The sequence below is a fragment of the Puma concolor genome, chromosome C2 (genome assembly GCF_028749965.1).
Source record: "Puma concolor isolate L17-30 chromosome C2, mPumCon1.1.hap2, whole genome shotgun sequence".
NCBI lineage: Eukaryota > Metazoa > Chordata > Mammalia > Carnivora > Felidae > Puma > Puma concolor.
In genome coordinates this window covers 43,783,498-43,795,677 of record NC_141675.1, presented here as the reverse complement: position 1 = coordinate 43,795,677, position 12,180 = coordinate 43,783,498, and the positions used below count along the sequence as shown (strand labels likewise).

Sequence of the window (12,180 nt, the reverse complement as noted above, 5' to 3'; positions counted from 1 at the left end):
AGTGATTTTTCTTGGTGTACACATTGTGAATTTTTTCCCATGGCAACTCAGAAACTGATTAAAGCTGCCAAAGTGATACGAGTCTTGGTGAAGAAGGTTTGGAACCATGGAAAAAATCTGCAAAGCTTTTTTGTTGGAAGTTGTGCAGTAGCTGGTTCCTGTCGCATGTAAACACAGCTACAAATTCTTGCCGACAGGAAACTGTCTAAACACAAATTAGTTACCATATGAGGTAATAATGGGATGCACAGGGACTGCTTGCAGCCCCAGCAAGGATATTGCTGGTGTGCTTCTCCAGGATTTCTGGGGACTTATTATTATTTAATATTTAGACAATTATATGCTACAAATGTGCTAAGCAGCAAACAGAAACAAAAATTAACAAGAGCTTAGCTCTTGGGAATATCCTATGTTCTAGATGAGACAACATTTACATCCAGTTCCCAAAAAGTTTACCCACTAAAAAAGGATTAAACTTTCTGTCTGATAAAAGGAATGCGATTAGAAGCCATTTTACTGCTTTGGGATATAGGTAGAATTAGGACATGATTCAGGTAGCTAGGGTTAGCTTATGGTCTCTGATATTCCTTTGTTTTTCTTAAGGAATTATAAAGAATCTGTCACTTAAAAAATATTACTGAGGACTACTAAAGGTTAGGATTTTTGACGTTCTTCCTAGTGTAATAAGAAGAGCAAAAAGTCACAGACATGAATCTTAATCAAATTTTGAAACTTAACTGTGTTATATCTTTTTTTTTTTTTTTTTTTGAAGAGTCAATTCTTAAGGTCACATTTTGACACTTCCCTCAGGCAGAAGCAGATAGCTAAGCTATATGAGCCATGATAATGGGGTTAAGCAAAACAGTTTCTGTTGACCTTTAAACAATGTATCATCTCCCTCTTTGTACAATAGTAAACCATAGCAGCGGTCACAGCAATAGTAGTATCAGTTGCAACTTATTTGTGTATTGTTTTGTTCATCTTCACAGATTTTTGAGAGAGGCATAATATCTTCACATTATGGATTAGGAAACTGAAATTCACAAACATGAAGCACATTATCTAAGGTCACAACCAGGAAGGTGCAGACCCAGGATTTGGATCTGGTCTGTGTTTTGCTGGAATACTTGCTTGTTGTGTTAGGCCGCACCACTTCTGATGACGTACAGACCTCATAGGTAACAATTCTTACATCTTCACTAGCATAAATACTATTCTATATTTTTAAGATGTCAAAACAAGAGAAGATTTTTTGTGAAATTCTTTAAGGTATATTTACCCAAAATATAATGAGGACTTGAGCTTGTGGTAGGCTGCTCTTGGATTAAACATTTGAATGTTCAGGACTGGAGCTTGACAAACTGCCTGTTTGCTTCTCACTGACCCACTCCCTGGAGGAATAACTGTTTGGGATAAAAGTCCTCATTTCTTTCTTCCCTCTAGTGCAAATGCCTTCGGGTCAGCATAGTCTCTCCCAGTTATAAGGTTACATATAGGTTATATAATCTGTTCTCTGCCTAGAGTATGATTTTTTCTTTTCTTTGGCTAACACTGGCTCATCTTTAAGTTCTCAGCTGAAGCCTCATTTCCTCCAGTGGCCTTCCCTGACCCTAGAGTTGGTCATTTCCCCCCTATATATCCAGCTCTTTGCTCTTCTTGACAGCTGTTACACAATTTTGCAATTCTTTGTTTAAAGTCTGTTTTCCTCTGAAGGGAGGAGGGCCATATCTGTCCTTTTTTGGACTTGGTATATATAAGCATTTACTATCTATTTGTTGTATCGACAGTGGACAACTGCCTCTACTTAGGAAGACATTCTCATCTGGAGAGGCTTAGATGGATCAGTGTGGTATTTGGAGACAGGAGATAGGGTCATCAGCTTAGCCAACTCTGTATTAGGCCTTTGAGGAATCACTTTTCTTTCTTTTAGTCCTTATCTTCACGACTTATACCGTTAGAGATAGTGGTGGGGCCTTGAGGTTGCACAGAAGAACCATTCAGTCTGACCCTAGTCTGGTCCTTAATCTTAAAGGAGCATGAGGAAGGAAAAAAAAAAAAAAAACAAAAAACTGGAGATATCACAATTCCAGATTTTAAGATATATTACAAAGCAGTAGTAATTAAAACAGTATGGCACTGGCATAAAAATAGACACATAGCTTAATGGGTTAGAACAGAAAACCTAGAAATAAACCCACAATTACATGGCCAATTAATCTCTGACAAAAGAGGAATGAATATACAATGGGAAAAAGACAGTGTCTTCAACAAATAATGTTTGGGAAACTGGGGAGCTGCATGCAAAAGAATGAAACTGGACCACTCTCTTTCACCATACACAAAAATGATCTCAAAATGGATTAAAGATGTAATGTGAGACCTGAATCCATAAAAATCCTTAAAGTGAGTACGGGCCGTAATCTCTCTGATACCGGCCATAGCAGCATTTTTCTAGATGTCTCCTGAGGCAAGGGAGATAAAAGCAAAAATAAACTATTGGGACTATATCAAAATTCTTTCTGCACAATGAGGGAAATAATCAACAAAAGTAAAATACAACATATGGAGTGGGAGAAGATACTTGTAAATGACATATTCGATAAAGGGTTATTATCCAAAGTATATAAAGGACTCGTACAAATCAATACCCTGAAATGAATAATGCAATTAAAAGATGGGCAGAAGACATGAAGAGACATTTCTCCAAAGAAGACATCCAGATGGACAAAAGACACATGAAAAGATGCTCAATGGCACCCATATCAGGGAAGTGCACATCAAAACTACAATGAGATATCACCTCACACCTGTCAGAATGGCTAAAATAAAAAAAAAAAACAACAAAAACAAAACACAAGAAACAAGTGCTCACAGAGTATGTGGAGAAAAAGGAACCCTTTGCATTGTTGGTGGGAATGCAAATTGGTGCAGCCATTGTGGAAAACAGTATAGAGTTTTCTCAAAGAGTTAAAAATAGGACTACCTTATGATTCAGTAATCACACTACTGGCTCTTTACCCTTCAAACACAAAAACACTAATTCAAATGGATACATGCACCTCTTTTTTTTTTCTATTGCAGCATTATTTACAATATCCAAATTTTAGAAGCAGCCTAAGTGTCCATACACTTCGATATAATGGATAAAGAAGGTGTGGTGTATGTATACCATGGAATATTGTTCAGTCATAAAAAAGAATGAAATCTTGCCACTTGCAACAACATGGACAGAGCTAGAGAGTATAATGCTAAGTGAAATAAGTCAGTCAGAAAAAGACAAATACTATATGATCTCACTCATATCTGGAATTTAAGAAACAAAACAAATGAGCAAAGAAAAGAGAGAGACAAACCAAGAAACAGATTCTTTTTTAAAAAATTTGTTAATGTTTATTTATTTTTGAGAGACAGAGAGATACAGAGCATGAGCAAGGAAAGGGCAGAGAGACAGGAAGACACAGAACCCAAAGCAGGCTCCAGGCTCTGAGCTGTCAGCGCAGAGCCTGATGTGGGGCTTGAACCCATGGACCATGAGATCATGGCCTGAGCCGAAGTCAGTTGCTTATCCAAATGAGCCACCCAGGTGACCCAAGAAATAGACTCTTAAAGAGAAAAAAAACCAATGGTTACCAGAGGGGATATGGGTGGGGGAATGGGGAAGAAAGAGGATGGGGATTAAGAAGTACACTTTTCATGGTGAAGAAATTTAAAATGATAATAAAATAGGAATAATTGGTTAAGTTGAAATAAATATTTATTGAGTCCAGTGTGCATACACAAAAAGTCAGGAGCATAAGAGTCCTAATTCATAAGGACTTCTCACTTGGAAAGAAGGCTTGGTGTAATTTAGGTCTAAAACTGTCTAGCTGATTGATAATAGAGTGTTCATGATTTGACCTGTAGTCTGTGTATCATTTGTAAACCAGTAGCAGGTCAGGTATCTTGCTGAATTGGAGTTCAAAAGTGAAAGCCATTTTTATTAGAACAGTAACTAAAAAAAAATCTACTGGGCTTAAAGTCTTAAGATTTGGAATGTAGGGCCAGTTTTGCCATGATCTATTTTTTGGAGCCCTAGGGAAGCCTGTTCTTGGTCTTAGTTTTGCCTTCCCAGGGTTATTCAGAGGCTAAGATGAGAACATACATGGGAGAGAATTTTAATAGTTATAAAACATAAACTTACTCATATTGTAGTTCATGTTGCTTCAGAAAATCTTCCACAGTGAAAATATCTTCTGCTTTAACACGGAAGTCAACTGTACTGTGAGGTTTAATCTGTGTGACAGAATCTGGTTTCCAGAAGTCAATCTGAATAAAGAGTAAGATATATTGTATTTGACACCTATAATTCAATGAGTGAATTATCATCAAGCACGCTAGTAGTCTTCTCCATTGAGTTATTTTTAAATTCAAATCATCCATGAAATCTCTTAAAAACATTTCCTTTGAGTGAACAAGTTGGAACCAAAAGTTAGATGTTAATAACAATGTTTACACATACATACATGGCCTTAACTGATTATCATCAAGCATGAAGAACATGTAATTGTTTCCCATAATGCTAGTTAGTTGCAATATTTTCTATAATGGTTCTTTTATATTTATTGATTTTCTGGAGCAGTTGCTTATTGAGATAGTGGTGTTTGTGGTAATGGATAAATGTGCTGGAATGAATGATGATGAATTAACTAGAACCACAAAATTTAATAGAAAGAGATTGAGCTTTCCTTTTTACTTTTGAATTGATGTATTTTGTTCATTTGTACTTGGAACTCAGCACTGTTCTTGCCACTGTAATGTGCAGAACCAAGATCTACATCTCTGACCTGTGGAGGATATATCAGAGAGAAAAAATGCCTCTTTCCACAGTGGTCATCTTGGCATCATGGCCAGAAACAAAGTGCTCTCAAAGATCCAGACATTTTCATTCATTCAATTATTCATCTGCTGTTACTAGGGACCTATTATGCGCTAGGCTCTGTGCCTGAAACTAGGAATATATTAGTGAGCGAATCAAACATAGCTTCTGTCTTTACCGGGACCTTTTTAGAGACATTTATGCACAAAAATAACAGGATGACATATTTGATAATTCGAATGTTTTCCCTTTTGGATGTATGGTTTCAAATCTCCTTTTTTTTTCCCCATGGAAAAACATTAACTAAGGATGTGTTGCCTCTCTCAGGTGTCTGTTTTCCTGTTTCTTCCTTGAGCTGAGAAAAGACCTTGAAGCTTGAGGTGATCCTGACAGTGGGTCTTTCTCTGCCCCTGAGTCTCACCCAGTCCCTGTTTATATGTTTACGAGCTAGTCTCCAGCCTGAGACAGGTGATATTTAGGATCACTGCTTGGAAACTTAGAAGGGAGTTTGGGCAAGACTTAGAGGTTGTTCAATTGAAACTAATTAGGTAAGATATTAACATGACTCAGTTTCAGGTACACTTGCCTATGGAGAATCCAATAACCTATATCCTGTCCTGGTAATCTTGAGACCATTGTAGATGTCTAGTGGGTGCTGAGTCATGAGTCAGGACCACAGGGAGTGTCAGGGTAGTAGGAGGCAGAGACATTAGGACAATATCAGAAGGGATTCCAGAAGAAAAGTGTGATTGTCAGTAAGGTGTTGAAGGGAGACAGTACTGATGATTTGATAAGGATTAGCTACAGAATGTGATCTAGTGAGTCATAGATGAGAAAATAAAGATGAAAGTTAAAAGATAGTGGGGGGAGGTATAAAGGCATACCATGATAAGAACAGAGAAAACAAGGGTCTGGTGATGAATTCTAGCTAGCCAAAATGGTAAAGAGAAGGGCAATGAAGATAAGCACATTATAGGAAAAATTATATTTTTAAAAGTTAACTCTGAATTTGTGTTCCTAAGAATGCTTGTCATTCCAAGGTGGGATGGGAGAGGGATGTGTATCTTTATGATAGATACAGAGGTTTTGAATTGGTAAAGCACACAAAGTCTTCCAGACATCAGTAGGGAACTTGACAGTGCCCCACCCACACATAACGCTGGGACCTTTTAGTGTACTCAGGGGACCCCTTACCGCCCCGAGCTTCATCTCTGTGAAGGCTCTTTCCCCTGGAACTGGAAAAAGCCAAGCTAACAGGTTGCAGCAGCCAGGAGGTGGCAAAGTAATAACTCTTTACAGAGAAGCACTCAACCAGTGAGCCTGGGAAGTGGATGTGTAAATATTCCAATTCTCTCATTTCTTAGGCGGGATAATTCTGAGGTGGGCGATTTTACCCTTTCTTGGAGTTTCTCTGTAGGAGTAAGCTCTAATCATCGTCTATGGTAGTTGTCTTAATAGTATTCCCTTTGTTGTCTGCTTTCCATTCTCTGCATCACTCCTCACTTCTTTACCAGTGTTCCTTGTACTTCCCAAACAAAATCTTGGCCCCCAAATCTTTGTCTAAGATTCTACTTTGAGGAACCTATATTAAGACACTAGCTTTTCACTTAGAGCAGCATGTACCTGTATGATATCTTGGTGATGGTTCTGATACAATCTTCAATACATTCAGTGCCAATTCAGAATAGCCTAATTGCTTTATGAGTGGGTTTTTTTTTTGTGATATTAAGTTGAAAGCTGCCTTTCCTAATCTCTTACTTCTTACTCATTGGTCTTGGCTCTCCGAAATATTGGGAGATCTCTCTCTCTCTATCTGCCTATCTACACACATATCTGTATCTATGTGTCTATATTTATATCTCTATATCTATCTGTCTGTCTGTCTATCGAGACTGAGAGAGACTGAGAGAGATAGAGACTTTTAAGATTCTGCAGTGACAATGATAGATTCTTTAAAATGGAGGTAGAGAAATCTCATGAATATGTTTTTACAGAAAACTTGAAGACCTAACCTGAGGTACTATAAATTTCAGTCTGACATGGGGAAAATTTGTCAGCAAATATACCAGCATCCAATGCTATGAAGTTCTCCAGCTGTGATGCAGACTTACTATACTGGAGTTAGTTGCTAGTGCTTCTTAGGAGAAATGGAACCAAAAATCAGGAAGAACTCTATAGCCTCATAGATGTTTACCAATGTATCAAGTATGGATAAAATTAATAAACTCAAAATATTCTCACAAGGAGATAAGTATACATTTCAGTAATTACCAAGACCATGTGAGCGAGATCTATGTCTGAAATATGGAAATAGAGTAAAATATATGATGTGAGATATGGGGAATTGAATTATATGTTAAGAAATTGTAAAACTGAGGTTATAAAATTATAAATCCAGGAAGCTGAGTTAAAAAAACTGTGAAGAGCATTTGTTGGAGGATAAAGGAATATCTTTAACTGATAGCACAGTGGGAATGTTAACTTAATAAGCCAGCTAGCTAATAACTGAAGAGTCTTTCTTAAAATATCTTATAGAACCAGCACAAAAGCAAGATTAAGTATGTCCACTGTAAATTCTTTTAGGCTTTTAAAAGAATAAATAGTGGTGTTGGAGATCTTTGGTTCTTTACAAATTTACAGTTTGTTTCTTCACGTTGCATTTGACTATAAGTTGAACATCTGATAGACTATTTTATCTTGATGGAATTTTCCTTTCCTGTTTGGAAGGTTGACTTCTAATCCAGGCATAGTTCCAGACAGTAGGGAGCAACTTAGTAGTATAGTGGGAGTGATGAGAACACTGGAAGACTGTAACTATGTTACTCTGGGCATATAGACGAACATGGACCTCATCATAGAGAAACAGAGTTCAAGAAAGCACAGAGCAAAGAGGATAGGTTTTATGGTTAGTGCCTGCAATAAAGGAAAAAGTGCAATTCTGATTACAAGGAGATAAAATAAACCCCTTAGTATATAATTACAGATGAAAAGGGGAGGCTGCTAGAGTCCTATGTCATCACAGATCTCTCTAGTGTATTCAACTTGTGAGAAGATATGTTTAAAAGCTGGGAGAAAGGACACATAGCCAAGGATGAATACAAAGACTAGATGCCCTTGTAATGATCTTATCAGGAAGGCTATAGTACAGAATATGCTGCACTTGCAAGATTGCTAAGGAGAAAAAAATATCTCCTTTTCATTCGTGTGGGAAACAAAATGCATAAAGAAGAAATGTGCAGTCCCATTGCTTAGAGATAAAGCATGATGCTTGCAGCAGGAAGAAAAGAAAGTTTTCCCGTTTAACTGTTGTTTGGCTTTTGACTTTTCCGAGGGGGTATACCATTTCTTGTTTCTTCTACTTCCACTGAGAGATGAAATTGCCATAAGTAAAGAATTTTTCACATGTTACAATTTTTAGTAGAAATGCCTTCTTTGGAAAGAGAACATAGAGGCCCAAGATAGATGAGGAGACAGGGGATTATACTGGCCATGTAAATTGCATTTATATTCCAGTTGTAGTGATGATAATAATAACAAATACTTAAATAGTTATCACTATGTTCCAAGTGCTTCACTGATATCAAGTCTTTTAAATCTCATAACAATCCTATAAGGTAAATACTGTTATTCATCTCATTTGGCAAATGAGAAAGTTGAGATCCAGAGAGATGTCTAAAGTCCATCTAGCAAGTGGTAGAACCAGGAATTGAATCTAGGAGTCTGAGTCCAGTTTCTCTGCTCTTGACTATTGTAAAATCTGAATTTTAGGTAACTAAAATAATAAAGCACATGTGATTGCAGAACTTCTTCAGCAATCTTGGAGGAATCAGAGCTTGAAGGAATCACTGAGGAGTGGAGGGGGTAAATCTTGGATTTCATAAGGAGGAAAACAGGTGAATTCCAGAAGCAGGAGCTCGTGGGGTTTAGCATGGATTCTGGCAAAGCTGTGGAGTAAACTGGAAACAGATGGATTGTGAATGCTCAGAAAAGGAAGCTGTGATCCCTGGGAGCCAGCATAGTTTAAAGCAAGAGTAAGTCAGGCCTAATTAACTTCATCTTCTTATTGAAAGAGACCACTAGCCTGATATAATGCTGAATCTAGATCTTAGCAAAGCATTTGTAAAGTCTCTGCATTTATATTCTTCTTCACAAGCTGGAAAGCACAGTGTTAGCTGGAGCTGACACCCCAGTAATGTGGGTAATTGAGCAAACATCTGAGGATAGTTGGTTAATGAATCACTTTCAATACTTAACATATTGGAGGCTCTTGATAAATATGTATTGAATGAATGAACCATGAAGGAGGCCTCTAATTCTGTGCTGACCCCTGATTGACTTAATATTTATCTTTATTAATGACAAAGATAAAAGTTGAGAAGGAGTGCTTGTCAAACTTGCTGGTGATGCAAAGCTAGGGGGAAGAATTCCATGGATGACTGAATTAGTTTTTTAAATGATCTCATCATGCTTCAAATAAACTATAAAGATAAATTTTAACACAGTAAATCTAAAATCCTGCATTTAGGTAAAAAATAAATTAGGCAAGAAGAAATAATACCTTGTCTAAGAATGATTCATGTGAAAAAAGAATAACCTACTGGTTTCTATTGGCCATAGGCTTATTATAAACTAAGAGTATTCTTTAACTGTTCAAGATGTTTAAAAGAATCTCAGGCCCCATTAACAAATGTCTGTTTTACAGATGAAGACAGGCAATTGTACTGTAGACTGTATTAATCAGAGCATACCTAGAAGTCTAGTGCCAATTCTGAAAGCTACATTTTAAAAAAGAAATACAGACAGATTGAGCTATATCCAAAGGTGACCAGGAATGATCAGTGTAAACCAGTGCTAAGAGAAATGATAAAAGGCCTGGAAAAGGTAAATCTTAGAGGTAAGACAATATTTGGCTCAACTAAGTACAATGGGCCAAAGTTAGAGAAGGTAGCTTTCAGCTTCATGTAACAGTTGACTTGTGAGGCAAATGGGCTACTCTGAAAAGCAGCATTCCTTCCATCCTTAAAAGTTCTCAAACAGTTTTTATTAAGGCTAGCAATCAGAGATGGTATTTCTATGGAGGAAATTCCAGTTTGAGTGGAAGGCCGGAATACATGACTACTTATTTTCTTTCAATTCTAAACTTTTGAATCTATTTCAGATTATGACACTGTACCTTCTTCTTCTTCTTCTTCTTCTTTTTTTTTTTTTTTTTTTTTTTTGGTCCATACCTTAAAAGCCAAAAGAAAAAAAAACCCTATAAAAAGATAGATAGATAGATAGATAGATAGATAGATAGATAGATAGGTAGGTATTTAGGGGTCTAGCAAATTATTTTGGTTTATATTTCATGAAGAAACAACTTTGGCCCAAGTGAACTATTTGTGGTCAACAATAGCTTCCTGCTACACTACATATATAATTAAAAATATCAGTTCTCATCCCATATTCAGTGGATTTACTTTAAGTAGCATAGAGATTTTGGTTTCTTGAAAGTAAAAGAAAAGTATGGAAATCATTCATGGCTTTTTACCTTCTTTGCCCCCAACTCCTTCATGTCATATCATTAAGAGGACCTGAAGCAAGGTCATGAAAACTCAAGCTGTTTGATTTGGAATGAAAGAAAATCAAAGGGAACAGATGATACATGGGATGTGGAAATGAATTTCAAGTTGGACAGAAGCCCAGTTTTTCAGTAATATCCAAGTTGATCATTTTTCACTTTTGCCTTAGAAGGGAAGTGACTGTACATTAGATGTTCTATGACCTTTGCGACTGTTCCAACTCATCCAGTTGTCATGTCCTGTCAGCTCCTTCAAAAGTTACCATGGATTTATAATACTATAGGGCTATGGCAATCTAATTTAGGCAGGGGAAAAAAAAAGGTATTGTGGCATTAAATGTTTTTCAGGTTATTTCTTGCTATAGTTAATATTTAAGTCATTCTTCCTTTGATGGAATCACAGTGCAGTCTAAGATTTTAAAGTAATTGTGAAGCAAACCTATAGTATTGGATCATTATTTACCTGGGTGGTGCTGGCCAACTCATGGAGTAAGCTGATGTGATTTTCATCTTCAACATTGACACGGAACACCTTCTCACTGAATGGCGAGGTAGCATCAGAAGAAGAGAAAATGTAAAATTTGGTAATGCATTCAAATTTGGGGGATAGCAAGGAAGAGGACTTGCTCATATAAGGAGTTGCTTACTTACCCTTCAAAGTGCTCACCAGAATGGTGAGCAGATGCTAGGGCCACGGTCATAAGAAGTAAGAGCGCCAACATTGTGACTGACTTGGTCCTTTGGGTGTGTTTCACCTGCATTTATAATCCAAGGTGTTGTTTGTTTTCTTCTTCTGATTGCAGATAGGCACTATCAAATCTTGATTAATGGTTTTCCTGGCATTGTTGCCTTGGTAGGTGTGTAAAGTCTGAGAGGATATCTCTCTCAACACCTGTGGATACAGAGCAAATAATCTCAAGTTCAACCTATTTAATTTGGATGTTAGGCCTTGAATAGTTTGGAGGTAAATGAGTTTTAAATAAAATCTATTTTATAATTTAAATTCTTCGTTGTCAATTTGTATGCCTTTTATTTCTTTTGTTGTCTGATTGCTGAGGCTAGGACTTCTAGTACTATGTTGAACGACAGTGGTGAGAGTGGACATCCCTGTCATGTAAGAAGTCAAACTTTCACTCTTCACAGATGACATGAATGTGTGGAAAACCCGAAAAACTCCACCAAAAAACCTGTTAGAACTGATATACATGAATTCAGCAAAGTTGCAGGATATCAATTCGATGTATAGAAATCAGTTGCATTTCTATACACTAATAATGAAGCAGCAGAAAGAGAAATCAAGGAATTTATTCCACTTACAATTGCAGCAAAGCCTATAAGACACCTAGGGACAAACCTAACCAAAGAGGTAAAAAATCAATACACTGAAAACTATAGAAAGCTTATGAAAAAAAATGAAGAAGACACAAAGAAATGGAGAAACAGCCATGATCATGGATTGGAAGAACAAATATTATTTATGTGTTGATACTACCCAAAGCAATCTACACATTCAGTGCAATCCCTATCAGAATAACAAAAACATTCTTCACAGAGCTAGAACAAACAATCCTAAAATTTGTATGGAACCAGAAAAAAAAAAAAAAACCCAAATAGCCAAAGCAATCCTGAAAAAGAAACCAAAGCTGGAGGTATCACAATTCCGTACTTCAAGCTGTATTACAAAGCTGTAATAACAAGACATAGGTGCTGGCACAAAAACAGACACATGGATCAATGGAACAGAGTAAAGAACCCAGGAATGGAC

At 36.8% G+C, this 12,180-nt stretch overlaps 1 protein-coding gene across 1 annotated transcript in view; it reads right to left on the bottom strand.

The window, feature by feature from the left end:
* Nucleotides 1-11,216, bottom strand: part of CPB1 (carboxypeptidase B1) — a 33,595-nt gene extending 22,379 nt beyond the window's left edge. The window contains exons 1-3 of the mRNA XM_025913365.2: nucleotides 11,067-11,216; nucleotides 10,879-10,954; nucleotides 4,181-4,305 (exon numbers count right to left, since the gene is read on the bottom strand). Coding sequence (XP_025769150.2) covers nucleotides 4,181-4,305; nucleotides 10,879-10,954; nucleotides 11,067-11,176 — 311 coding nt within the window. The 5' untranslated portion in view covers nucleotides 11,177-11,216. The remainder of the gene's footprint in view (nucleotides 1-4,180; nucleotides 4,306-10,878; nucleotides 10,955-11,066) is intronic.
* Nucleotides 11,217-12,180: the final 964 nt, after the last annotated feature.